General features: G+C 35.8%; 5 protein-coding genes across 5 annotated transcripts; 2 read left to right on the forward strand and 3 right to left on the reverse strand.

Annotated features, from left to right (window-relative positions):
* Nucleotides 1-3,859: 3,859 nt before the first annotated feature.
* LOC148268945 (uncharacterized) lies at nucleotides 3,860-4,774 on the reverse strand. Its single transcript, XM_088213939.1, has 2 exons — nucleotides 4,427-4,774; nucleotides 3,860-4,319 (listed from the first exon to the last, which is right to left on the reverse strand). Exons 1-2 carry the CDS (start codon nucleotides 4,610-4,612, stop codon nucleotides 4,137-4,139), a joined length of 369 nt encoding a protein of 122 aa, XP_088070065.1. The 5' UTR covers nucleotides 4,613-4,774; the 3' UTR covers nucleotides 3,860-4,136.
* A 2,901-nt stretch (nucleotides 4,775-7,675) lies between these two features.
* On the forward strand, nucleotides 7,676-9,663 carry LOC148268946 (diphthamide synthesis DPH2 family protein). The gene has a single exon (XM_088213937.1). The coding sequence runs from the start codon at nucleotides 7,948-7,950 to the stop codon at nucleotides 9,346-9,348; it is 1,401 nt and encodes a 466-aa protein (XP_088070063.1). The 5' UTR covers nucleotides 7,676-7,947; the 3' UTR covers nucleotides 9,349-9,663.
* Nucleotides 9,664-10,202: 539 nt separating this feature from the next.
* Nucleotides 10,203-13,507, reverse strand: LOC148268947 (fructose-1,6-bisphosphatase, cytosolic-like). Its single transcript, XM_088213938.1, has 12 exons — nucleotides 13,102-13,507; nucleotides 12,972-13,019; nucleotides 12,814-12,888; nucleotides 12,491-12,552; nucleotides 12,327-12,393; nucleotides 12,130-12,243; nucleotides 11,872-11,958; nucleotides 11,714-11,784; nucleotides 11,573-11,638; nucleotides 11,166-11,252; nucleotides 10,976-11,051; nucleotides 10,203-10,583 (listed from the first exon to the last, which is right to left on the reverse strand). Exons 1-12 carry the CDS (start codon nucleotides 13,258-13,260, stop codon nucleotides 10,473-10,475), a joined length of 1,023 nt encoding a protein of 340 aa, XP_088070064.1. The 5' UTR covers nucleotides 13,261-13,507; the 3' UTR covers nucleotides 10,203-10,472.
* A 4,362-nt stretch (nucleotides 13,508-17,869) lies between these two features.
* On the reverse strand, nucleotides 17,870-21,253 carry LOC110823605 (actin-2). Its single transcript, XM_022054018.2, has 5 exons — nucleotides 21,075-21,253; nucleotides 20,229-20,300; nucleotides 19,450-19,843; nucleotides 18,518-19,131; nucleotides 17,870-18,383 (listed from the first exon to the last, which is right to left on the reverse strand). Exons 2-5 carry the CDS (start codon nucleotides 20,286-20,288, stop codon nucleotides 18,318-18,320), a joined length of 1,134 nt encoding a protein of 377 aa, XP_021909710.1. The 5' UTR covers nucleotides 20,289-20,300; nucleotides 21,075-21,253; the 3' UTR covers nucleotides 17,870-18,317.
* Nucleotides 21,254-24,021: 2,768 nt separating this feature from the next.
* Nucleotides 24,022-27,536, forward strand: LOC110823881 (cytochrome b-c1 complex subunit 6-1, mitochondrial). The gene is made up of 5 exons (XM_088213940.1): nucleotides 24,022-24,089; nucleotides 24,623-24,688; nucleotides 26,504-26,588; nucleotides 27,088-27,177; nucleotides 27,270-27,536. Coding segments are annotated over exons 2-5 (210 nt in total). The 5' UTR covers nucleotides 24,022-24,089; nucleotides 24,623-24,686; the 3' UTR covers nucleotides 27,303-27,536.

Consider the following 27,536-nt stretch of genomic DNA (forward strand, 5'->3'; position numbering starts at 1 on the left):
CCATAATTAATAAAAACGTAGTATATGCACACAAATCTGTAAAATGAACACATCAAACCTCATTTTGCATTTAAAGCTGTAAACAGGCCAAATAACAGTAAATCACCAATCACACTATACTCGGGCTCCATTAGCCACCTTAAGCAATTTCACACATTCGTTAATTCAAGAAATACCATTTTATCATTTTGAACTTTAATACCGTGATAGGAAATAGGGTGAGGGGTCCTTACTCGTTTCGGGGTCCGAACACGGCTTCACAGTGCGCTTGCAGGCTGTCCCTAATTTTCCCTGAATTTTCCTCGGGGAACTGAAACGCACTACTGGCACCTGCACGTGTTCCAAAAAAATCTCAAATTAGGCCCAGGGCCCCTTTCGGACCAAATCGCAACTCCGGCACGGCGGCTCCGCCGTGCTCCGGCGACGGCGCCGCCGCTGGCAGCGGCGAGTCGCCTCGGGTTGGCTGTTTTCGGCCGTTTCCGGCCGAATTCGGCCACACTCGCATCGGTCCCTGTGAGAAAACAACCCTAGGGCCCTCGGGGGGCCAAAAAATCACGGAAAAACGAAGCTTACCGGCGGCGGCGCTCTCGGGTGCGGCGGCTCTCTGGCGAGGTTCGTGTTTTGGTGATTCGGCTCCGGTCAACCTGTAGAGAAAAGAATGGTGATCACGGTGATATAAAAATTGCATCAAACGGAGGCCGGGAAGGGCCTCATCGGAGGCAAAAACCGAGAAGGGGCGCGGCGGCGCTGCTGGGCTTCGGCCGTGTATTCCGGCCGTTTGGCCGGGATTTTGGCTCCGATTTGGCCACAGGAGGAATCAGCGTGGAAAAACGAGTCGGGGGTACGAAATTTACCTCGATCGACGGTCGGAAGTTCCTCCGGTGCGGCGGCGGGTGGCGGCGACCGGCTTCTGGTTCGTCTTCTCCGGCGAGCGGCAGGCGGCTAGGGTTTGTGGTCTGGTGTGGGGGTTCTATTTATAACCCCTTGCCCTTTGATCTCAGCCGTCCATTTTGTTTTAATCTGGGCCGTCCATTTTTTATTGAATCTGGGCCGTCCGTGCGATTGCATCTGGGCCGTCCGATCGCGCGATTGATCTGGGCCGTCTGATCGCGCTCACGCGGATCGCCAACGTGGCCCGTTCCGGAGTGACGTGGTCTTGCCACGTGGCAGGCCCCGGTTGGCCGGGTTGCTGACCGGGCCTGCTGACGTGGCTGCCGACGTGGCTTTTTTTTTTCGCCCCTTTTCTCCGGGCGCTACATTAGGTTTGTCCACCTTTTTTCAGGGTATCGATTAAGTCTTTCTTACATGTGATCACACCACAAATTGATTACCAGTTACGTGTCAATATCTTATGTTTCCAAATTAATGACAAATCATGCAAATATGCGATACGTACATCAAGAACATAATTAAGACATTTACTGCAGGACAAACCAAAAAAAGAAAATATGCAATAAAGTAAATCCAACAATCGAAGAAACGATCAAAACCATCAATTTAGTACACATAATATAACAGTAAGTAATTTAAGCATAACAAAAAATAGACAGTGAATCAGGACAAATATGAACTAACAGATTTCGGCTCCACTAGTGACATATAATTATTTTTAAGATTTTTTTAATTTTTACAAAATACAAGATTATCGATTATTTAAGCCTTAATTTACCGTAACAGGGAATAGAGTGAGGAATCCTTACACAGATCGGCGTCCGAAATACCGTGCTATCTACTGCACCTCCTAACGGTCCCCGGATTTTTTAAATTTTTTTAACGAAAATTAAAATACCCATCACATATCCAAAAATACCCCAAAAAATCAAAATTGGTGTTGAAAAATCTTTCCAGCAAATTTTAAGGTTCTGGCACGGCGCCGTCGCCGTGCTCCGGTACTAGCTCTACCGCCCACGACGGTGGTTCGCCTCGGTCTGGCCAGTTTCAACTGGTTTATACCAATTTTGACCGATTTTACATGTATTCCTGCGAAAAAATACGTTAGAGAGCCTCAGTTGGTCGAAAAAGTCAAAAAATCAAAACCTACCAGCAGGGGGAGGGGTCTTTTAGTACGGGGACTCTGTCAGTCCTCCTTCGTAGCTGGAGTTCCTCTTCGACTAACCTACACCAAAAAAGGACGGTGAACATAGTGGTCAAAAAATTGCGTGAAATAGGAAACAAAAAAGGGGTCATCAGAGACGGTTTCGAATTTTGGCCGCGGTAGCTCGACCGAGCTTTGTACGCAGGTTTTGGCTCACTCGTCAACATTTGGTTCTGATATGGCCATAAGGAGGCTCGGGATGGAATTCCGAGCAGGAAAGAGAAAAAAAGTACTTATTTCGGCATCAATGGTGGCTCCGGTGCAACAGTGACGACGATCGATTTCTTTTCTAGTCGTCCTTCTTCTTCTTCTTCTCTGGCGAGGGTTTATGAGGCTAAGGTTAGGGTTCCCTAGAACGCAATGCTTAAATACCCTCTCTATGTCGATCTAGGTCGTTCGTGCGGGAATACGTGGCCCTCTCTCATCTGTTAGATCTCTCTTATTGGGAGAATGAATCTGAACCGCACGATTGGATTGAATCTTATCGTTTGATCACACTTGAAGGGAAACGTATCTGAGCCGTCATGTGCGCGCGGGACGTGATCTAGACTGTCGGATCGTCAGGCGCGCGAATCACCCACGTGACCTCTCATGTGGTGCCGATATCAGAGTGTTTTGCCATACAGCATACTCTGGTTCGCCGTGGCTGCTGACTGGATCGTCCTACGTGGTCGAATTTCTCCTTTTTGCGATTTTACCTTCTATTTTCAAGTTTTTTTTAAAACACCCTCTTATTCAAAATTTCATCCTTTTTAAAAAAAAAAATTGTTTTTAATTTCATCCCTAACTCATTTTTTAAAAAAAATTTAATAATATTCAATTAAAAATAAAATTTTTATTATTTATATATTTATTGAATGAAAAAATAATTATTATCCCAGGCCAATTTCTACATTCACAGTTAACTATATATTCATTCTACTTCCGACCTAATTCTTAAATGAATATTTTCAACCAAAATAGTTTATTACCAACTTTAGTTGATAAGTATACTCTATTTCATTAATAGATAAGATAACATATTTTTGTAATCTACACTTCCATTATATAATTTTTTTATAAAAAAAAAAAATCAAATACATACTTGAAGTAGACTTCCTATTGTCAAAATCATATGTTATATCTACATTTATATATCCTTCTAAAATTGGGTTTGAACTATTAAGGCACAAATGCATATTTAAACTATCTCTTAAATATTTGAAAATTTATTTTTCAATTTTTTGTTAAGATTATAAAAAAAAACAAACTGTTAACAACTCGAACTGCCTATCCAATAGCAAATATGATGTAATGAACAATTAACATCTCTTGTTTATCTTTTTGATTGAATGGATAATTCTTCTTGCTAAGTTTGAATTGAACATTGATTTGCTAAGTTTACGGAAAACTGGTGAAAACAGTAGATTTATTGAGCGAATATGAAACCTTTACCTAATTGAATTAAAATTTTGATTCAAGTCTTTAAACTCTTTTTTCTCTAAAATTTGTCTTATTTGTTTGCTAATTGGTTCACTTACTATATATCAAGGGATTGTATATCAAGAGAGCATGATATAATACATATATATATATATATATAGATATATATGCATGCTGAACTCAAATACCAACAAGGGATTGTAATGAAGGGGATCTTAATAAAATTCTAGTACTTGAATTGTATCTTGCTGTTGCTATATATCATGTATGTATATATAATTTAGTTAATAATATAATTGTAAATTGAATAAAAAAAAAAATCATGAAAATTAGACACAGAACTTTTGCTAAAGATACATTGCGAACATTCCACCCAATTAATTAATCACCAAATCAAACAACAAAATGAATCCTTCCCAAAACCAAAAAAGAAAAAAATAATCCTTAATTCTCAAGCATTTTTTCAATCAAAAACCCATTTTGAGAATCAATCTCTCCACTCTTAATTTCTACTTTTTTGAAGAAAAAAAAAATCATAGTATAAATAAATTGAGAATTGAGATCAAGTGGGATTCTTCGTGTTCATCTTGCATTGTCTTTTAATTCATGGCTAATTTCATCATTTGGATTCTTCTGACACAGTTGTTTTCTTCTCTTCAACAGCAACTTCTTCTTCTTTCTCTTTCTCTTTCTCTTTCTCTTTCTCTTTCTTTTCCTCTTCCCCATCCCCATTAGAACTCTTTGGTTTCTCTTCTTCCTTCACCTCCTCTTCCTGCTTTTCTTCAGTCTTCACTTTATCAGACTGTCAACCCATTACATATGTATAAATATATGTAAAACTTGTTAGATATATTAATATTGATATAAGATATAAAGAAGGTACGAATGTGTGTGTGTATATATATATACCTCGTCGAGTAAGGAGCCAAGAGACTGGGTTTTGTTGTCATCGTCCTCTTTTTTCTCTTCTGGTTGCTGATCGGCTTTCACATCTTCCTGGCCCTCCACAGCATCAAACATCTCCTCCTTAGCAGGCTCAGGGGCTGCATTGATTTCATCCTTCAGTTCTCTCGGAGCACTTGCACAAGCACCCATCTTATCTTATTCTTATTAATCTACTTTTTTTTTTTTTGTTGTGTAATTTGAAAAACAAAAAATCTTTCTCTCTCTCTATATTTTAGAGAGAGAAAGCTTGAACAAAACCCAGAAGTCTGAAACCAAATCCACCAAGAATGCTATCGCAATGCATGAGGTGTGGTGTGTTTAAGAGATTTATATAGACTGGTTCTTTGTGGGTGTTGCCTAAATTTTCTCCATGGTGAAGAAACATTCAAGCAAAGGAACTGGTTGGCATTCATTATTTCTCCTTTTTTTAGGGACAAATTAATTATAATTGTTGGTACTTAATTATTCTAATGGTAATTAATTAGTGGTTTAATTGAAAATAAAAAAATAATGGTTTTGTGGGTTGATTGCTAATCACAGGTTGTAAAAGTCTTTGATGAATCCAAATCGTCTATTTCTTAGACTAAACATGATTAATTAAAATGCTTGCTTGCTTTATTTTTTTTTTTTAATTAGATTTTAAATCGGGTAGAGATATTTCTAGCTTGTTTATTTTTCTTTTTCTACATTTAATACTAGCTATAGCTTTTTGGTGCCAAAGTGTGTGTTATATAAGTTTTTAATTGTTATATTGTAATATTTAAATTAATTTTTTACTATTTTTAAATATTTAAATTTGTTTAATTACTTTTTCCCACTATTTTTTTTTATTATATTAGATATTATCTATTAAATATCACAAGTGAATTTTTTACATGATAGCCGATTAGACATGTAATTATTTATAATTAGATAAATTTTTATATGCAAAATTTTTAATTATTTTTTAATATAATAAAAAATTAAAAATTAACATAAAAAGGTTATTTATTTTAAGATTAATTTATTTAATGGAGAAAATTATTTCCTTTAGCATCACATTTTTAAAAAAATAAATAAATATTTTTGCTATTGATCCTCCACGATTAAAAAAAAAAAAAAAAAGGGAATGTTCGAACTAAAGACCAAAAAAAAAAAAAGAAAGACTAATTTGATCTGATCCAAATTAAAATACACCATCTTTTATTTTTTAATATTCTTTCAAAAATTTAATAAACAATATATACACACATATATATATATATTTTCATTTCGACTTTTTATATTCTTTTTTTTTTTGTTTTTTTTTTTTCTTCTAATTTATTTATATGTATTTAACTAGTCTGAATTAGGAGGACCCAATTTTTAACTCTCTAATTTTTTTGGTCCCAAGTATTATCCAATTTTTCAGTTTGGACCCTCCAATTAAACAACCAAATTCAAGAACTCATCCATTAAAAACATTTTCTTTAATCACTCCTTAAGCCCACTTCCAATCCAGTTTAAACCCAATAACAAATTCAGCTCACAACCCAACTCATCCAAGTCCTCCATACGACACCGTTTTCTTCTTCAGTCACCCCTTCGACTCTCAGACTGGAGATATTAGTTCAAAAGAAAGCTATTCACTCTGAAACAAAATAACTAACAAACAAACAAACAAAAACCCCTTACTCTGATCTTCCTTACAAAAAATCCTATTTAGAAACCTAAGAATCAAACACCAATCAACGAAGAAGAATCGTACGATTGATCTTCTCTGATCGAATTAACCAACCAATAAATTGGACAGAGTTTTTCGTTGCGAGCTCGCATGACCATCCTGCCTTGGCTCTGCTCCTGCCTGCGCACGGCTATACGGTTAGGTTTGCTCTTGTGTAGCGACTGTGCGACCGAGGTGGGAGAAACATCGGCTGCGTCAATCTTCTTCGGAGTTTCCACGGGAAGAGCGGCCTTGCGCGCGGGTTCTACTGTCGTGGTAGGTGGACGAGGGTAGTAGAAATCGGTAGGGAAAAACCAGTATGGATATTGCATACCAGCCATATTGGAATCTTTGACAAGTTACTTGTCTGTAGTTCTTCGACAATGTTGAAAGAGTAAAGAGAGAAGACGAAGCGGAAGAGGAAAGTTTTTGAATGCTGAAGACGAAGAAAGAGTTTCAAGTTTTCTTCTTGTTTGATTTGTAGGAATTCTGAATTGCCGTCCGTTGGGTATTTTATAGGCGCCATGTGAGTTTACTCCGGGTCCGATCTGGAGTTGGGATTTTAATCTTATATTCGACCGTTTTACTTTCCCTTACCAACAAAAACAAACATAAAATAATTTAATATTTAATCCTCTATTTTTCATGTTTCACTCAAGAAATTAATAGAATATAATATAATGTTGATTAGTAACACTATTTTTTTTTTTTTTCTATTTTGATGTTACACACGAGTGAAGTACAAGACATGTTAAAAACCCTTCCCTGCAAACTGTGCTCGTGCAATCCTTCTTAAAACAAAAGGTCTTCAATTTATAAAATTTTACAACCAATCAAGACTTTACAAGTGTTCCAATAAAGGAACTGCGGCTGTTAACAAAAAGAAAATTCGTCGCAATAAATTTTTATTTGCTACAAGACTGTGCATATTGCAGGTTGAGGATTTTGTACTGTTGGTTGTTTCTTAACAGCTGACCACAACATTATTATTGACACACAGTTCCTTAATTTGAAAATTTGTACATTACATTTTTATTTATGTAGTAACCTTTGAAAAATTGTTATTATATGCTTAGATTATTATGTTATTTTTATATAGAGACCCCTATTTTTTTCTCAAGAAAAACCTTTTTTTCAATATGCGTTGAGGGAACCGGATGAATACCTGAATATAAGCAAAAAAATTTGAATTTCACAGATTATAAACAGAAGTAGATGAGAAAATCAAGGAAATCCATTACACACCACAAAAATCAATACATACCTTGATAGATAATATATTTGGCGAAACAAGTTTTAAACGCCAGTGTAGACTCTCTGCAACAAGCAGAAGCAGAATATGAAAGCCAAAGAAGCATAAGCAAATGAGAAGAGGAGAAGCCAGGGTAATTGCAAGGATAAAACGGAAAGAAAAAATATTCAACAATTAACTAATTTAAAAAAAATTAATAATCTATCACTATATACACCACGAAAAAAAGTGATTCAAACAAAAATGAACTCATTAAATTATCTTGCCGTATATTAATTGGTCCATCTTTCAAACACCGGATTACAAATTAATTCTGAAAACGAAAAATTAGGAAAAAGAAAAAACAAGAAGAAGAAGATTTACGAGTTACAGGGAGCGGTTGAAGAAAGTCCAAAACCCTTATTTTATCTTCTCATCCTATGGTAAACCCAGAGCCGGAATTTGCCACCTCTCCTTAACATAACGATGAGTACGGTTCAATGACGAAGAAACCAGCTGAACGTTCATCAATCAATTGCTGGTGAGTTGAGTGGCGATCTAGAAACACCGTTAATGGATCAATCCGGCGCCATCACCAATCAATTGTCTTCTTCTCTTCAACTTCGCCAAAACCCAAGTACCACTATTCGCAACAACGATGATAGCAAACCGAAACCGGCTCCGAAACGTTTCGTGAAGAACCAGATCCCGGACTCAATCCTCAACGACTCAGCTCTCAACGCTGCCATATCCCTCCTTCCCTCCAACTACAATTTCGAGGTCCACAAGTGCGTCTGGCGGGTCCGCTCCACGGGCGCCAAGCGTATCGCCCTTCAACTTCCCGAGGGTTTGCTCATGTACTCCCTCATCCTCTCGGACATTCTCACTTCCTTCGCCGGCGTTACTCAATGCTTCGTGCTCGGAGACGTCACCTATGGAGCCTGCTGCGTCGATGACCTGTCCGCCTCCGCCTTATCAGCCGATCTCCTCATCCATTTCGGCCACAGCTGCCTCGTTCCCATCGATTCCACCAAGATCCCCTGCCTCTACGTCTTCGTCGAGATTACCATCGATGTCCGCCGACTAGTTGACACCGTCTTGCTCAATCTTGGCGAACCCACGAATACCAAACGCCTTGTGCTGGCCGGCACCATTCAGTTCTCGTCCGCCATTAGAGCTGCCAAGCCGGAGCTGGAAAAGCACGGTTTCAAGATACTAATCCCGCAGTCGAAGCCGTTGTCTGCGGGTGAAGTGCTTGGTTGCACGGCTCCGAAGGTTTCTGCTATCGGTGATCTTTGCGAAACTGTTTTGGTGTTCGTTGCAGACGGGAGGTTTCATTTGGAAGCATTCATGATAGCTAACCCTGGGATCAGGGCATTTAGGTATGATCCATATCTGGGTAGGCTGATACTGGAGGAGTATGATCACAAGGGCATGAAGGAGACAAGGAAGAGCGCGATAACCAGGGCTATGGCAGCAAAGAACTGGGGAATTGTGTTTGGGACGCTGGGGAGACAAGGGAATCCTAGGGTGTTACAGAGGATAGAGACGAAGATGAGGGACAAAGGGTTGGATTACACAGTGTTTTTGATGTCGGAGATCAGTCCCTGCCGGATTGGCTTGTTCGAAGATTCTGTGGATGCTTGGATTCAGATTGCATGTCCAAGACTGTCCATTGACTGGGGAGATGCATTTAAGAAGCCTCTGTTAACCCCTTTTGAGGCAGAGATTGCTCTTGGGTCCAGACCCGGGTGGTGGGAGAAAGCTCGGGCTGAGGATTCTAGCTGTTGTGGAGGTTCTTCGTGTTGCGGGAGTAGAAATGGAGATGGAAGCTGTGCTTCCATTGATGAGGATTATCCAATGGATTATTATGCTAAGGATGGTGGGGAATGGAACTCCTCCTACCTCAGGAAGCAATCCCGTCCTCCTCGGAGAAGCTCTGTTTCTTCTGCAAGCAATGCAGACATTTCATAGTGTCATCTTCTAAGAAAATGTTGCTGTTTCATGTTGTTTTTGGTTGGGGAAGGTGTGCAAATGCCAGATTGCCTTTATCAAGTGAGCATTTTCAATGCCCATATTTTCATGTTTCTTGATGATGTAGCTGTTAGGAGAACATATACTTAGTTGGATTCTTAAAATTGATGAATGATTCAATGAGTGTAAGGAGGTTTCTTATTTATCAATGAATTCTAGTTCTAGCAATAGTTTTTGTCAGCCAAAATACTTTTTTCCCCATGTATCCATTGTTATAACTGTTAAGGAATATATCATAACTTGCTTTTAGATGAACGTATGGCAGATTTTCCTCGCATATCTTTTTGTCTTTTGGAGTTAATGTTTAGGCACTATATGTTTATGACCTAAGAAGCTTACAAGTAGAAGAATTGCTACTATGGAAAGCCAGTTGAAATTGAAAGGAGACTTATCAACATTTGTGATGACTTTGGCTTGTGCTGTAAATTTTAAAAGTAATATTAAACGATAGTTGTTCATTAAAAGTACTTTTAGTCGAAAATTGTCACTTAAAAGAAACAGAAGTTATGTTTGGTAAAAATAATTGATTTCTATTAAAAATCAAGGTCAGTTTCTAAAAGTTACGAATTGTAATTTTTGTGTTTTAACTTATGAAAAACATATTTTTATCTTTAATTGTCAAAGCATCTTTTATTTCATCAGTTTGGTTGCGAAGGTGTCTTTTAAATGCAAAAACTAAAACCAAAAGCTGCCCCAATCTTTATTTGATAAAATATATATTATTTTGTTATCAACAAGTCTTCACATCCTATTACTATTTTTCTTTAAAAAGAAAGTCCTTCAATCCCAATAAATAAACAAATAAAACAATACTATTTTTCATTGAGTGGAGAGATATGTTCTGGTAAGAGAAAAAAATCACTTTCCAACACAAATTCATCTAATCAAAGGCTTATGAACCTTTAACTTTGTGATGCCCTCTCCATTTCTTCCTGCTAAAAACTAAGAGATACAGATAGGTTTTGTATCAAATACTCAAAAGCTTATTGGATCTTCTGTGTTCTTGATTGTCCTTTTCTCCCTCTCCCGGGCTTTCACTGCCGCTAGCTGTATGAGTTCATGCATTATTTTTCTTCGTTTGCAGCATAGAGTGCTTTGATTTCTTCAACATCCTCATAGCTGCCTAGGAAGATAGGGGATCGCTCATGTATCTTCTTTGGAACCAAGTCTAGTGCCTGTAACACCAATGACCTTATGAGTTTAACACTTGCAAGATTGGTGCTTGAAAATCAACTAGAAAATATTTGTAAGGTGCAACTAGTCCTCATAGAAAGTGATTTTTCTAGAAGATGTTTGGAACAAATGCAGAAATTTTGGGAATTCATTTACAATTCACATTTAGTTCAAATAGAATTCATTTCGCGTGGAATTTCATATGAGATTAGTTTTTATCATGCTTATTGAGTTACCTTCTATCCTAGTTAAACCATGTTCGGATTTTCACTGTGGAGTTCAGTAGATCAGTTAAATGATTAAGATTCATTTTAAAAGAACTAACTTGACAGCAAATGAAAGATTTACAACTTATGCGTAGTGGCTAATAAGAAGTTCTAGAAGTAATGGATACCCTTTGCTTCCCTGTGAATGCCTGACCTCCTGCTTGCTCCATCAAGTATGACATTGGAAAGACTTCATACAGAACCCTGTTTGGATGGAATCAGATCCGTATTTAAAGCATGAACTAATAGACACACAGAAAAAGAGAGAGAAATATGTTCTTCTATCAAGAAGATCCATGATGTAGAACAATGCAATACCGGAGTTTTCCACTAGGGCTTTTCTTATCAGCAGGGTATAAAAAGATACCACCATAAAGCAATGTCCGATGAACATCAGCAACCATGCTGCATTGATGAATTGTGTTAGCATATATGCTTTTAACTACTGCAGGTTGCAGAAAAGCAAGTTCAACTAGACAGAAAAGGATGAAGAATATTATTGCTGATATGCTCACAGAATATATCAAAAGAAGATGTATTAGGTACTGACGCTCTCCATCTTGCTTAAATCATGACACATTTGAGAATCCAGTGTTTCTTTCACAAACTATAGATTGCATGCTGATGATCAATAGCAAATTTTAAAATCTAATGCGGACATGCATGGTGCTATAGAATGTGGTAAATTTTAGTAAGTTTCATAGATAAGTTTGATTGATTTATACCTTCCAACATAGCGAAGAGACTTTGGCGCTGAACCATCTTCTGGGAACTTACATTTTTCGACATATCTGGAGCAGAAACTATGTAAGGGAATTTTACGTATATAAGTAAATAGAAAAAGATGGTTAATCAGTTAAACATACTTGGCAGTTTGCTTGTCCCAGTGTTTGGCATTTCCTTCATTTACTGAATAGATTTTCCCTTTCTTTGGGATCTGCTAAAAATTACAATATTCAGCATGTCTGATGCCAATATCTTTTCTTGCTAGGGTAATTCAGTGAAGCGAAATCAATCTGCATACCTTGATGTTAGGGTGAGTTAATATAAACTCTCCAAGAGATGGATCAAGCGTGAAGCCATTGACACCATTTCCAGTGCTGAGAACTAGCTGCAGTTCCGAAAATTCAAATAACTATTATGAGGATGTCCTCAGTGTTCGCCAATGTTAAACAAACATCCTTATTTACAGACGTGATAGATACGGCTGACCTGATGACATTACACAATATCTTGCTGATGTAATTCTATAAATGTAAATTGCAGAACAGAGTAGTTTTACCATGCAAGAGCTCCCATACATGCAGTAACCAGCTGCTAACATGTTGTTCCCTGCTTGCAGGACATCATCCACAGTTGGCTTTTCTTTATCTTTCACCAGGTAGATCCCAAAGATCTGTTTTTGAGAAAGATTGATTAGTATGCAGGTTAAGGCTCCTAATCCCAAATTCTGCAAGGAGATGTAAAAGAGGTATATACAGTTCCTATGGAGACTCCACAGTCAATGTTTGAGGATCCATCCAGTGGGTCAAAAACGACAGCGTATCTGCATCATTAGAAAATGAAAGAACAATTTACTTAAATCTGCAGTTTTTGAGAATATAAAATATATATGTATCTTAAAAGGGCAGAGAAAAAGAAACCTTCCACGCATTGATGGCTCCACAAATGTAGCCTCTTCATCCTCCTCGGAAACAAGAATACTCTGAAAACAAGATGGGATTAGTACCAAAAATAAATAAAACCCATGTCTAAAGCTGAATCTGTACTGAAGATTTTATGTAATGAAATTATATATTAAACCAAATCCTGATTTAATGAATTTTTCTCTTTAGGTGTTCTTTTTCTTTTACAAATTCCAGCCAGTTGGGTAACTTTGTTCACAACCATTTTCCAACAATAACTCGTTGATCAAGACAAAACTAAGAGAAAGCTTAATTAAAAACTCTAAGAAAGAGAAAATTACAGTGCGCCCACTGCTGATTAAAGCTTTGACGAAGACCTCATTGGATAGAACATCGAGTTTCTTTTGTTCTTCGCCCTGAAAACGCCATGTCTGGATTAATAAACATGACAGAAGGTCCTACTCAAATTAGATCAATTTACCCAAAGGGTAAAACTCACCTGGACATTAGTCTCTCCAGCAAGTCCTATGAGTTTTGCCAGACCAGCCTACAATATTCGTCATGTATATCTTTAATCTCTTAAAAACTAAACCCAGAAAAGATAAACAAAAGGGAAAAAGAAGAAAGACCTTGTTAACGGCAGAGCAGACGAATTTGCAGCCAAGAACAATATGACTGAGCAAGATGGTGAAGTCTCCTCTGGCCTCTGGGTATCTGGACTGCTCGTTGAGAACGAAACGAGTGATGGTCATAAGATCAGTGGAGCGCATCTCTGATGCATGATCCATGGCGATTTTTTTATTTTTCAACTAAAAGTGGCTGCTACTCAGATTGCTCTTGTTTTTTTCACGGCAAAGAATTACTAAGAATTTGATTTAGGGGATAGACACCATATATATATATATATATATATATAAGAGCTAATGTGGGATGAATGTTTTCAATTCAAACATAATCAATAAACAAGTGACTTTATCAAATAAAGAATAAGGAACAAAAAGGGAGACTTATTCGGTTTCCAGAATGTGAGGATGCTTAATTGGACCAACACCATGTATGTATGTATATATATATATGTGGCAACCAGATCGGAAACAGAGAGTCTTTGACTTGGCAAAGTTTTCATACCAATGTGGGATTGAGATGACATGTTAGCAACCAACACCCAAGTAATTCTGAAAATCATTGTTACGTAAAAATATACGAGTGGTGGTGTTATTATATTTCTATTAATTATTTAAAAGTTCTGACAAAAAAAAAAAAAAGAAGGCAGAATAATAGAATTTAGAAATTTAGTTAGAATTTGCAATACACCTAAATTTGATCATACATAATCTATAATTTATTCAACTTAAGTTTATGATATGGAAAAATTAATTAATTAATTAATTGTAATCATTATCTATACATACAAAGAATTATTATTCACTTAAATTAAAAATATTTAACTAAAAACTTTGTTAAAATTATAAATGGTAATTATTACACGATAAAAAACTTGTAGATTGATTTAATTGTTAGAAGATGGAAATGCGTTTTGCAGAGTGTGTGTGTGTGTGTGTGTGTGTGTGTGTGTGTATATTCGATTCTTGTAATTATTAAAAATAAGATGGTTTAACAATTAATATATTAGTTGATAGGAAGAGAGGGAAAAAGGGAAGAAAAAAAAAAGATGAGATCGTGGAGAGAAGAATAAAATATGGGAAGAATTATTCTTTCTTTTAAGTTTACATGTTATATAGAAATTATTTATTATTAACAATAAACATAATATATATATATAGATTTTTTAATTTTAAAATATTTAATTTAAAAAGTTTTTCAAAACCCAAATTCTCAGTATATATGTTCAAGTTAACCATATTTAAAAATAAAAAATAAAAAATTTATACCAATTTAAATTTTTTATTTAAAAAAAAATGGAGAGAGAGAGAATGATATTATACAAAATAAAACAATAAATAGCACGAAGTTCAAAATCAAATTCATGAAATATATAGACTGTAACACCCCCTGATTTTATAATTTTTATTATTATTATTTTTAATTTCTAATTTATTTTATTTAGTTTATTTTATAATTTTTAAAATTTAATTGATTTATTTAATTTAATTTAATTTAATTTAATAAAAATAAAAATAATAATAATGATAAAATTGGGTAAAAATATTATTTGGATTTAATTGAAATTGATTTTAAGAAAAATGGGTGGAAATTAGGATTCTGTGGATATTTTTGAAAAGAAAATCAGAAACCGGGAGTCAAAACGCAATTTAGAAAAATTGTGTCCCGTCAACGCCACGTCAGCAGCCACGTCAGCGGCCCAGTCAGTAGCCCTGGCCAACCAGGACTTGCCGCGTGGTAAGGCCACGCTGACCCGGGAACGAGCCACGTGGGCGATCCGCGTGCGCGCGATCGGACGGCCCAGATGCGTCCCCGCGCGCACGGATGACCCATATCAAGCGTGCGCACGGACGGCCCAGATCAAGCGTGCGCACGGACGGTTCAGATTCAATCAAGTACGAACGGCCCATATTTAATCAAGATGGACGGTTGTGATTAAAAGGTAAAAAGGTATAAATAAAACCCCCACACCTGACCACAAAAACCATAACCGCCTGCCCTCGCCGGAGAAGACGAACCAGACGCCGGAGGAGTCGGCCGCCGCCACCCGCCGCTGCACCGGGGAGTTTTCCGACCTCCAATCGAGGTAAATTTCATACCCCCAGCTCATTTTTCAATGCTGAGTTCCCCTGTGGCCAAATCGGAGCCAAAATCCCGGCCAAACGGCCGGAAAACACGGCCGAAACCCAGCGGCGCCGCCGCGCCCCTCCTCGATTTTTGCCTCCGATGAGGCCCTTCCCGACCTCCGTTTGATACAATTTTTATATCACCGTGATCATCATTCTTTTCTCTACAGGTTGATCAGAGCCAAATCACCAAAACACGAATCTTGCCGGAGAGCTGCCGCACCCGAGAGCACCACCGCCGGTAAACTTCGATTTTTCGTAATTTTTTTTGCCCCCCGAGGGCCCTAGGGTTGTTTTATCGCAGAGACCGATGCAAGTGTGGCCGAATTCGGCCGGAAACGACCGAAAACGGCCAACCCGAGGCGAATCGCCGCCGCTTGCCATCGCCGGAGCACGGCGGAGCCGCCATGCCGGAATTGCGATATTGGCCGAAAGGGGCTCTAGGTCTAATTTGGGATTTTTGGGACACGTGCAGGTACCAGTAGTGCGTTTCAGTTCCCCGGAAAAAATTCAGGAAAAATTAGGGACAGCCTGTTGGCACACTGTAGAGCCGTATTCAGACTCCGAAACAAGTAAGGACCCCTCACTCTATTTCCTATCATGGTATTAAAGTTCAATAAATGATAAAACGGTATTTCATGAATCAACATATGTGTGAAATTGTTTAAGGTCGCTAATGGAGCCTGAGTCTGGTGTGTTTGTTGGTTAGCTGTTGTTTGACCTATTTTACGGTTTTAAATGCAGTATGAGGTCTGATGTTTTCATTTCATAGTTTCGTGTGCATATATTATTGTTTTATTGATTATGGGTTGAATGACTGAGAACCCGATTTTGTATGTTGTCTTGTTTGGCATAAATTACTGGTTTGCTTGTTTGTGTATGAATTGATGATGCTGACTGAGGAAAAGGAGAATGAAATGTTATGTAAATTGATAATTGTATAATGTGGTCAGCTTAACTAGATATCCTGGGAGATGGTGGACGGACCGGGTCCGTAGGGAACCCTACCGGGATTGTGGTCTCTCATACCGGACGGGGTATGGAGACCTTATGTGTTTTGGCACCCATACCGGACGGGGTATGGCGCCCATACCGGACGGGGTATGGCGACGGCCCGTTTTACCCTCATACCGGACGGGGTATTGAGGTTTATAGTTTTGACGCCCATACCGGACGGGGTATAGGGATGGCCCTGGAATCTGATTACAAGTGTTAAGGGTTCACGGGTAGCGGGACTCCTATGGATCCCCATGGATACTAGTAGGCTAGTAAATGAGGAAAAATATGTTGTGTAATGATTGAATTGCAAAAGGCGTGATAAGTATTATGTTATACAGTTCATATGATTTCATGATGATGATAATGTTATTAATTTCGTATATTGTTTTATGAATTTTACCGAGGTAAGTGGATAGTAAATGATTTTATTATTGATAAAAGAATTTGTTGTAAATTATGCTCCATTGGTCTTTTTGTGTTTTCTACTCACCTTTACCTCCGTGACGGTGAGATAGTGTGATGTCTTTACTGGACTGGTGTAGCTCATTCCTTATTTAATCATTTCAGATCAGGAAGACATTGTTCCCGAGCCCGTTCCGCAGGAAGACGGCGAAGGGGACGCCTGAAGACTCCATAGTTATATTTATAGCTTTTATTTTCGAGTTTCTCTTTTAGTTAGTTCGTTTTTTTATACTTTGGGCACGTTTTTGGTTTTAGTGTAAGGGATGTTAATCAAAATTTTTATTACGCTTCCGCATTTAACCTTTTTAAATACACATATTTCATTTTAAAATTTCGGAGCTGTTACATAGACTACATGTGATAAAGTTTGAATGAAAGCGACAATCTTATTCTTCTTCATGTTCCATTCAAATTCAACTTTATGGAATCGGAACGAGAATGCGATACAAATAATATAATGTTTGAGTAGTTTAATTATTCATCAAAATCATAATTTCATTAATTGTGTTGTTAAGTTTCTTGAATCTTTTCTAGCATCTACGGACCTCTTTATTTTGCCATTAAATACGATTTTCTTTATCATAGTAAGCAATCAGATCACTCTATTTTTTATCGTCCGACGAGATATTGTTCTATATTTGAAATAGTGATTGACCCACTAGATGTTTGATCTTGGCTAATCAACTTACATAAAGCAAGCAAAGTGATACTATTGAATTTAGCTTTGACAATCATCATTCCACGAGCTGCCATAAACTATTTTTCCCCTCACATTTTCAGATGGTTCACCTCTACTGTTAAACCTTATGCCAGGTATCCATGAGAACCAAAGAGGATTTTAAGAAATGTGGGTGAAGGGGTACATCAAGTTCTTTGGTGGTGGAATATATATATATATATATATATACATTTCAGTATTGTCTGAAGCTGGATAATACTGGAAGAAGAGCATAAGAAGTAGTGTTTCACCCAGTTCGGTCAATCCCAATTCAAACTTGTTGAATTGATTTCCTTTGAAGCAATAAACAATCAATTGTTCAAACTTCCAATTCAAATTAACCAAGCCCTTGATACATCAAAAATAAAATTATAACACCCACCCTGACCACCCCACTTGAGTAATTAAAATCAAATGTATCTTTCCTTTATTGAAGAAAATAAATAAATAAATAAATAACACAAGACAAAAATATAAGCAATATCCACACTCAGGTAAAGACTTAATTCTTACAGTTAATATAAACAAAATCCCACTATGGCATAAAATGAAAACCATAAAAACTTACCTTCCTGATTCTCTTCTAACACAGAGCAAACCTAAACTTTCATGGTCCAATAAAAAAAACCCATAAGACCATAGTCAATCAAAATTACACTCCAATTTCCAGAAGAAAAGAAGTCTATATAATTATATATATCCCACTCACTGCCAACATTATTAACTTTGCTTTCCAAAACCTAATGACAAAGCATAATATACTCAAAAGTTTACAACTCCAAACATCTGAGACACCAATATATTTTTCTACCTATAAACCAAAGCTTCAAAAGTTTAACTAAACTGAAAATTTGGATATGACCCCAAAGACTACCAGATGAATAGGATAACTCGTCTGTTCTCCGCTTGACCCGACTTAGAAACACTTCCTGTGAACAATAGCTGGACCAGATTCATCGTACTCACCCTTGGATATCCACATCTGTGCGACAGGAAACAAGTTATTGGCAACGGAATTCTAACAACATAACTTACGTACAGAACTAACTTCAAGAATCAAGGACAATCGCGATACAATTATTTCAGAATATCAATAGGACCAAGCACAAAACTTACCTGTTGGAAGGTGCTGAGAGAAGCCAAAATGGATCCTCCGATCCAGACACTGTACTTCCTCTCAGGAGGTGCAACCACCTTGACCTTCATGCTGCTGGGGGCAAGGGCTGTAATTTCCTTGCTCATCCTATCAGCAATACCCGGAAACATGGTTGACCCACCACTGAGAACAATATTACCATACAGATCCTTCCTAATATCTATATCACACTTCATGATGGAGTTGTATGTTGTTTCATGGATACCAGCAGCTTCCATTCCAATGAGTGAGGGCTGGAAGAGCACTTCTGGGCAACGGAATCGTTCTGCTCCAATGGTGATTACTTGCCCATCAGGCAACTCATAACTCTTTTCAATTGCAGAGCTGCTCTTAGCAGTCTCCAACTCTTGCTCATAATCAAGGGCAATATAAGCAAGTTTCTCCTTTATGTCACGAACAATTTCCCGCTCAGCAGTTGTGGTGAAAGAGTATCCTCTCTCGGTGAGGATCTTCATCAAAGCATCAGTAAGGTCACGGCCAGCAAGATCTAGACGGAGGATAGCATGGGGAAGAGCATAACCTTCATAAATAGGGACAGTATGGCTCACACCATCACCGGAATCCAAGACAATACCTATTCACATATCCAAGTGATATAGTTAGAACGTATCAGCAATTTCGGGTGGGGGGGCATTAAAAACTACAAGTGTGCTCTCCCTATCTATTCAATTCCTAAATTTTACCCAAATTCCATACATTCACTTAAGTATAAAAGAAATTTTACGAATGTGACATTAATAACTAATTCTGAAAGATATCAATCTAATTTTTACCCAAGAACAAGGCTTCCAATACCAAAAGTAAGACTTCCAAGAGTTAGCTTGAGTTATATCAAATGTGGTGATCCAAAATTTAAACAAGAAACTAACAATTTCTAAGTATCAACACAAACCTGTTGTACGACCACTGGCATAAAGTGAAAGAACAGCCTGGATGGCGACATACATAGCAGGCACGTCGAAGGTTTCAAACATGATTTGGGTCATTTTCTCTCGATTGGCCTTGGGATTAAGTGGTGCTTCAGTAAGAAGTATCGGATGTTCTTCTGGGGCAACCCGAAGCTCATTGTAGAAAGTGTGATGCCAAATCTTCTCCATATCATCCCAGTTGCTAACTATTCCATGTTCAATAGGGTATTTCAATGTGAGAATACCTCGTTTAGACTGAGCTTCATCACCAACATATGCATCTTTTTGACCCATCCCAACCATAACACCGGTATGGCGAGGTCGCCCTACGATACTTGGAAATACTGCCCTTGGAGCATCATCCCCAGCAAACCCAGCCTATAAATATTGGATTGTTTAGAAATATTAGCAATTTTTATATTTTACATTGATTAAGAACAGCTTTCATTATCTTCAAGAATGTTATTTGGACATCATATTGAAGCTCACAATCTATAAAAAAATGGTATGGGATAAGTCTCTGCTATATCATCTACCCTTACAATACACAGAAACAAAATATAAGACCTTATAATGCAATATAAATCTATATATGTATGCACGTGTGCCACATGTATATATTAATAAAGTGGATATGTGCTTTAATGTTATTTTAAACATTCAAATAAAAAGGTCACCGATAGAAGGAAGCACAGCTGGCATAATTATGAGAAAACTTTGAACTTGTGCAAGCTATTAAATCACAAAATATTAACTCACTAACCTTGACCATTCCAGTTCCATTGTCACAAACAAGTGGTTGAATATCCTCTGCATCTGCCATATTTTATAATCCCTGCACAGAGAAAAGTAGACTGTGGTGATCATGAAACTCAATGAAATATTAGATACAAATTTATGAACGATGGAAATCTTTAAGTATAAATTCGGAACTTAAAAACCAAAACATTTCTTTTCTAAGGATTCATATCCAAACTTGAATTTCATAAAGAAGAAAACATCTCTTTGAACTTCTTAAAAGGGGAATCAACTAAATTAGTTTCAAGGTCACATGCAAGATCATTTCAATCATTATCATCAATCTAAAACCAGGGGTGTGCAAAAAAAGATGACAAGAATTGCTGGTTATCTCTAAGGAACACAAGAGACCCGAATATACTGAAGAAAACAAACATGTATAGAAGCCTGAAAAATGATGCTCAACTTAATGAATCAAAGCTTACAACTTTTTAATAATACCCAGATCAATATCAGAAGAAGTAAAACATTATGGTGATAAAACAGCCAAAACATTTTTCTTATTACATCTTCAACTCATAATAAATCAAATAATAAAAGATACTGCCAACTTAGCAAATACCCAGACGAAACAGATATAGATTAGATTAGAGATCACAAGAGTTCAGGCTTGAAAATTTCCCAATCGATTAAAAATAGCTGAAAAGCAAACAAGGTAAAGGGTGAAATTTACAAGCCCAAAGTAGGAATTTTGGCTATAAAAAGAAAACACTTGTCATAGTAATTTAGTAAGAATCTACAAAAAAATGATTGAAAGGGCTGGATCAGAGAAAACCGAAAGAGGAAACCAAAGACACAGATAAAAACTTACCTTGATTAACCGAAAACTACAAAGCCTCCGCCTCTGAAAACGAATAAGAAGGAGAAGGAGAAGGAGAAGGAGAAGAAGAAGAAGAACGGGCAGCTGAAAACTGAAGCAGAAAAGAGAAAGGGAAGGTTAGGTGTCAATTTAGAGGATTCGGAGATTTAAAAGAGTGTGATTTGGGTCAAAAATGAAAATATGAAACCTTTGAAGGACCTTCTTTTTATTTTTTACCACCAAACAGAGACTTTTGGCTTTTTCCCACTTGAAACAAAAAAAAACAAACAAAGAGAAAAGAAGAATCTTGTTTTGTTTTTTGGAATCCAACAAAAGTCCTTAGTTCAGGGCGACTCTATTATTACAGATCTGGGTAATGCTGTGTTGTGAGCTGGTGAATCATGGCAAGCGTATTTTAGGTTGTAATAAATTGAATTTGACGACTAAACTTTATGACCAATGACTAGAGCAGGGCGGCTATGACGGTGGGAACAGAACCATGAGAGCTGACCATGTCTCCCCAAGTCGGCTCTGTTAGGGGTTGGCAGTGGCCCCCGCTCAGCACAATCATATTGCCTTTACACCTGGTTACAGGTTCCTTTATAGATTACGCAAAAGATTAAAATAAAAAAGGTTAAAATCATCTAACAAAAAGTATGTTAATGGAGATCTAGAAGTAATGAAATCACAAAATAGAAGTGTGTTTGTTTTTTTTTTTTTTTTTTTTCTTTTGGGTAAGGCTGTGTTTGTTTGATTTGTTACATAACTAGTACTTCGTTAAGCATATGGTAGGGCAAAAAGTAGGGCTGCTAAGGTAGTTGAAGAAAATTATTAAATGAACTTTGGAACATTGGTTATTTGCGTTTTGTTCTATAGTCAAGAATTGAGTTCCACTTATATCATATATAAATTTATATATTACGTCTCATTAAATAAAGATATCTAAAAAATTAAACAATAAAATTTTAATTTTAAATAATTTAGTATATAAATTAATATTAATATAATCATAAAAGTGTTACCAATAAAAAAAATTAAAGTATTAATAACAATAATATTAGTTTAAATAATAAAATAATGATTATAGTGTTCAATATGACACCAGTATAAGAAGTAGTTGTGATGATAATAGTGTTAATAATAAATATATTAAAAATATAATTGTGGTGGTGGTGGTAGTAGAACAATTACGATAATGATATTAATATTGGCAACAACAGTAACAATTATAATGGTAATAGTCAACAATTGTATAAATTAAAAGAGTAACGGTGGTGATTGAGATAACCATAACAAATATGACAAAAATAATAAGAATGGTGGTGGTAGCAATAATGGTTTGACGACTGTAATATGTTTGTTATCAGATAAATGTTAAATAAGTAATATAATAATCACTTTAATCTTTTTAAAAGCACTACCCACTTAAATAATGATTATTCATATGTTTTAACAACAATATTCACTTTATGATGGGTAATGTGTTATCATACATGTACATAATTCATTTTTTTTCTTAAGATACAATAAATGCGAGAACCAAAAAATAATTAGACTGTCATTCTTGATTCAACATCATCATAAATATTAAGATAGATATGAATTTTTTAATTCTCTAAAAGTCTTTCTATAATAGTAGTTCTATATAAAATGTTATGGACATGTGAAGTAAAAAATGCAGCGCAAATATTACATTCCTGGTAAATATGCAAAATTTGGACATCTGGTTCCTTATTAAGCAAGTTTTACAGTTGAATATGAAAGCGACTGTTGATCTCTCTTCACTTTGGAGTCTTTTAACTAAATCTCTAGTATAGAAGGAGTTTATCTCAATAATTAAATAGTAAATTTTCTTTATAGAGACAACTTATAAATTTCTAAATACCTCTACAACTCCACATTGTTTTGGTAACGAATGTCAGGATTAACCATGTAACTAGTAATTCAAGTGCCTCTATAGTCCTATACAAGGTCACCAACAGACACGCCATCATGATCATTACATTCACACTTATTTATACTAAGCTTGAATAATTTAGATAGCGAAAGTTTCTAGTTAATCCAAAGATACATTCTCATATCATTAGATAACGTTTGTGGATTGGGGCATAATTGAGTTTCTTGATATTTCAAGACAATTTTGATAATCTCCATTAATATTATCATAAATAAAATCATTTATTTTTTTTTTTACAAGAGCCAAGCAATTGTTGAAAAGATGATCCTCCAAAAAATAATTCAATGTATGTTCATATTAACTTTAAGATTATCATTGATTCATTTGTTAATAAGAAGAGAAAAAAAAAGTATTAATAGATTTATAATTAATAAAATTAATTTATACATGACTTGAGATAAAATAATTATAGATAACGTGAATTAGATAGTAGAAATTATACTTCAGCGCCCCATTATTGCATCTTAAACATCGATCCTCCAATGTCATGTGTCTCATTCTTCGTTTCTCATTTCAAAGGAGTTAAATGCTTTATTCGGAAAAAAAAAATACTTTAAATATTGAATAAAAAAGATAAAGAGCATTATTTTATTAATATGATATTACTTATCATGTCATTAGTTATTTTTTTTCATGTATTACAAATTTTTTTATTAGATACATTTGCAATTTGTTCTAAAATTATTTTGGATAAAAAAATATAAAAATCAAAGTAATGACATGAATTACATTTTTTATTTCAAATGTTGTATTAAATATTTTAGATGGTTAACTCTTAAAGAGTAAATTGATATTTCCTTAAAAAAATTAAATGTGCCAATTTTAAGTTTTGATAAAATTTAAGGTGTAGCTTTGTAATTTATCAAAAATTTAGAAATAAGAAAAAACCCTAGATCTAGACATCTCCTTTTGGGCTTTTGTTCATTTTTTAGCGCTCTAATTTTCCCCAACTTCTCTCGCCTTCTCCCTATTGATCTGCCAATCTCCCCTTCACATCCCTTGTCCCGAACTTTCGTTTCCAAAAAAATCAAGCTCTCTGAGCGGGTGCTCAAGTTTAGCATTTCTCGCAGGTGTGCTTTCATCTCCCTCTCAGTAGGTTTTACCTATCGTCCTCGTCATCTGTCAGGAAACAGATTTGTCGAGTTATCATTTACTGATTTGTAGAAGGTTTGGTGGGTTTCGTATTTCTGGGTCCTCGATGATCGTACTTTCTGTTGTAGAATTAGTTTTTTTTTTTTTTTTTTTTTTCTGTTTATGGATCTATATCTTGATGGGTTAATTCCAGTAATATATTATTTATTTAACGCCTGCACCAAATTTTTGGTCATTTTGGCTTAAAATCAATAGCCAGATTTAGGGGCTGAGAAAAAGCCTCGGTTTTTGCTTTGTTCTTTAATCTTGAAAATTGATGTTTTTCTAACTTTTGCTTTATATAAAATTAGCTATCTATGGTGAAAGGTTAACGTATGATGCGAGCGAAGTATGCACGGCATGAAATTGTTGTCACTTGATGATTGAAATTTGATTATATTCTTATTCAAACTAGCACTTCACTTGGTGCTTAAGCAAGATAGTGCTGATACTGCCCTTTCTATTTGGCAACAATCTGGCAGGTGGCTGGACTAGCTCCTTTCCTTGCGTGCTTGTTGGAGTTATTCTCATTTTCCATGTAAGAAACTTATAGCAATACCTTCATGTGTTATTTTTATGTTATTTTTTGCTCTTTAATTGCCATTTCTTTGCTTTAAGCATTTTTAGCTGTTTAAATTCTCTCAGTTTCTAACTGATTTTTAGTTAAGTCATCGATTACTAGGATTGGAACTAATCCACTTGGCATCTATGATGAGTGACACTTCAAATTGCAAGAACATAGAACTTGGTCCTGCTAAAGTATTTGCAATATAATAATCAAGCAGTTAGGAAATTACTCCCCTATAATACTAGTATTCTGAAACAGTAGTAGTTTAGATGCTTCATAATATGAAATTCTTTTCTGCCTTTTGTTTTCCTAAAAGATATTGTTTGTCCTTTTCAAGTCACTTGTAGATTTGTGTGACTGTTTTGTTATCAAAATTAGCGTACATGTGTGTTTATAGCAGATATTGAACAAATAATTGTTTGGACTTAAGGCTGAACATAATCACTTTTACATAATCTGCCCATGCATAAAAGAGAGGATGGCACTAATGTCAATTGCCAAAGGAAAATTTGCCTGCTTGTTGACTGTGTGCCTGTTATGTAAAAAAAGGTGTGTAATTCTTTTTTTTTCCCCTTGAATATTTTTGCTTGAAGCTCATATAGTAGACAATAATTTTTGCTTTTCATTTCTGTCCTTGTTCGTAGCTGCGGGCATTTATCTTATTGCATATTTTTCCAGTGCTGGCATAAAGGGACTCATTATCACATAAAAAGTTTAGTTATACAAAGTCTAGCGCTTTCCACATATCTCATCATTCCCTTTTTTTCAAGAATTCAGATAACAACGCTTTGATTTCTAATAGCTTCTTTTTTGCTTTCGCTGTATGTTGAAAGCATTCATTTTTAGGTCACATTTAAAATGGTATTTGAATTTTATTATGATGTCAGCTCCTCCAGTCAAAAGTGTTAAGTTTAATATCATTTAGAAATGCCATACAAAGTAATGAAGCCAATATTCAGGGTTAATTTACCTCATCTCTGGATAACATTTTGAATAATGACTTTGCTTCATATTTTCTTCAGATTTGGTCACTTGCATATTCTTTAATCTAGTTAATGCAGTAAGCTTGACAAAATCTGAACTTTTCATGATAGCTTAATTTATAGTCAGGCTGGAATTCGTTTTTTATCTAGTGCTTTTCAATAACCAGATAATGTATTTATTACAATCAAGTGGTGTTGCTGATGTCCTGATATCCAAACAATTCAAAGTAGTGACTACATGATATTTGAGATGACTTGCATGCAAATGATTGATCTGTCGTGTATGGGAAATTATGCTTGGAGTGGAGAATTTCAATCTATGACATTATCTGACTTATCAAAGTAGTTTATACTAGCTGTGATGCTTTTGATCATCATTTTTTTTTCTTGTTAAATGTTTCTTTAACCTCGATATTCAACAGGGAATAGTTTACTATTGTCATACTGATTGATGATATTGTGGCAGTATAATTCTTGAAAGTGGAAGACGGTTTATGTTAGTGGTGATAAAATATTCAAGTAAAGTTTCTTAATCATATCCAGTTATTGGATTATAATGGTCTTGTTTTTCCTTTATTTTTTAAGGAACAGATTTATAATTGTATCCACTTGGAAACAGATGAAACAATTTTTTTTTCATTAGAATGCAGATGAAATTTCTTCAAATGTGCATCAACTTCGTAATCTTAATTCATTTGCTTACAGCATTGCAGCTTCACCAGACCTAACTAGCTGTCTTTTTTTATATCAGTGCTGCCAAATGTTAACAAGCTTATTCCTTTTCCTTTTTCAATCATTTCAGGGCAGACGAGGAAGCTGTTGATCCGAAGAAGCTTCTTGAAGAGGCTTGCATGCCAAAATGTGTGAAGCCATTACTTGAATATAAGGTGTGCTATGATCTAGTAGTACGGAGTGTCTTAGAAATAGTTCCCTGCTTAAATATACTAACACGTATTTGATTTGTATTTGACGACTGGATTGTGGTGGTTTAACATGTCGGACTTACTAGAATTTGCTAGAAAAATCTAGTGATATTTCGGGTTGAAGTGGAGGAGTTACTGGTTTGCCCTACTTTTTCCTCTTCGTGCTCATGAGTCAAATACTTACTGAGCTGCTAACTTATTTCCTTGACATATAACCAGCCCTGACTTGAATACAGTGAGTGATGTTTATCCTTTTGGCTCTTGTTGTGATATCAAATCAATGAAAAGAAAGAAAGTATTCAAGCAAAGAAATAGTGTATACTGGTTAAGTTGATTGGCATTTTTTCATGTGATTATTTCCTAACTTCTTGTATTATATCAGAAAAGCAACGCATAACTTTAGTTTGATAACCTTCCTGTTGATTTCAGTTTTTGTTTTGTTAATGGTGGATTGCAACTGCAGGCATGTGTGAAGAGAATCCAAGGCGATGAAAGTGGGAACAAGCACTGCACTGGCCAATACTTCGACTATTGGTCTTGTATTGATAAATGTGTAAGTATTACTTACTGCACTCGTCTTTTAAGGGTGGTTGTCTTTTTTATTCTGTAACTGAATCTGAAATTGGTCGTGCTGAATGCATGCAGGTTGCGCCAAAGCTGTTTGAAAAGATTAAATAATACAATAGATTGTTCAGGGCGATCATTTTCTATTTTGCCTACAGCTCGTAAAGCTGCTTATTCCCTACTTCTCAATAGTAATGGATGCTTGGATTGTTTTTTTTCTGGCATTTCCTAGTTTTCAATTGCTGAGGAAAACTTGAGTTGTGATCAATAAGATGAAACCTGGGTAACATTCTCCTGACCAAATTTATCAACTTTTCGAAGATTGAATCCAAAGAAAGATTTTGGAGA

Source organism: Carica papaya, chromosome 2 (assembly GCF_054855325.1).
Source record: "Carica papaya isolate Zhongbai chromosome 2, ASM5485532v1, whole genome shotgun sequence".
NCBI lineage: Eukaryota > Viridiplantae > Streptophyta > Magnoliopsida > Brassicales > Caricaceae > Carica > Carica papaya.

Coding starts and splice junctions, on each gene's coding strand:
- LOC148268945 (XM_088213939.1), bottom strand. CDS start 4,612: ATGGGTGCTTGTGCAAGTGCTCCGAGAGAACTGAAGGATGAAATCAAT. Junction 4,320..4,426: donor TTGGCTCCTTACTCGACGAG/GTATATATATAT, acceptor ATGGGTTGACAG/TCTGATAAAGTGAAGACTGA.
- LOC148268946 (XM_088213937.1), top strand. CDS start 7,948: ATGGATCAATCCGGCGCCATCACCAATCAATTGTCTTCTTCTCTTCAA.
- LOC148268947 (XM_088213938.1), bottom strand. CDS start 13,260: ATGGATCATGCATCAGAGATGCGCTCCACTGATCTTATGACCATCACT. Junction 11,052..11,165: donor AGCCCTAGTGGAAAACTCCG/GTATTGCATTGT, acceptor CCATCCAAACAG/GGTTCTGTATGAAGTCTTTC. Junction 10,584..10,975: donor CATTCACAGGGAAGCAAAGG/GTATCCATTACT, acceptor TTGGTGTTACAG/GCACTAGACTTGGTTCCAAA.
- LOC110823605 (XM_022054018.2), bottom strand. CDS start 20,288: ATGGCAGATGCAGAGGATATTCAACCACTTGTTTGTGACAATGGAACT. Junction 19,844..20,228: donor ATGGAACTGGAATGGTCAAG/GTTAGTGAGTTA, acceptor CAATATTTATAG/GCTGGGTTTGCTGGGGATGA. Junction 18,384..18,517: donor CTCTCAGCACCTTCCAACAG/GTAAGTTTTGTG, acceptor CCTGTCGCACAG/ATGTGGATATCCAAGGGTGA.
- LOC110823881 (XM_088213940.1), top strand. Junction 26,589..27,087: donor AGCCATTACTTGAATATAAG/GTGTGCTATGAT, acceptor TTGCAACTGCAG/GCATGTGTGAAGAGAATCCA. Junction 27,178..27,269: donor GGTCTTGTATTGATAAATGT/GTAAGTATTACT, acceptor GAATGCATGCAG/GTTGCGCCAAAGCTGTTTGA.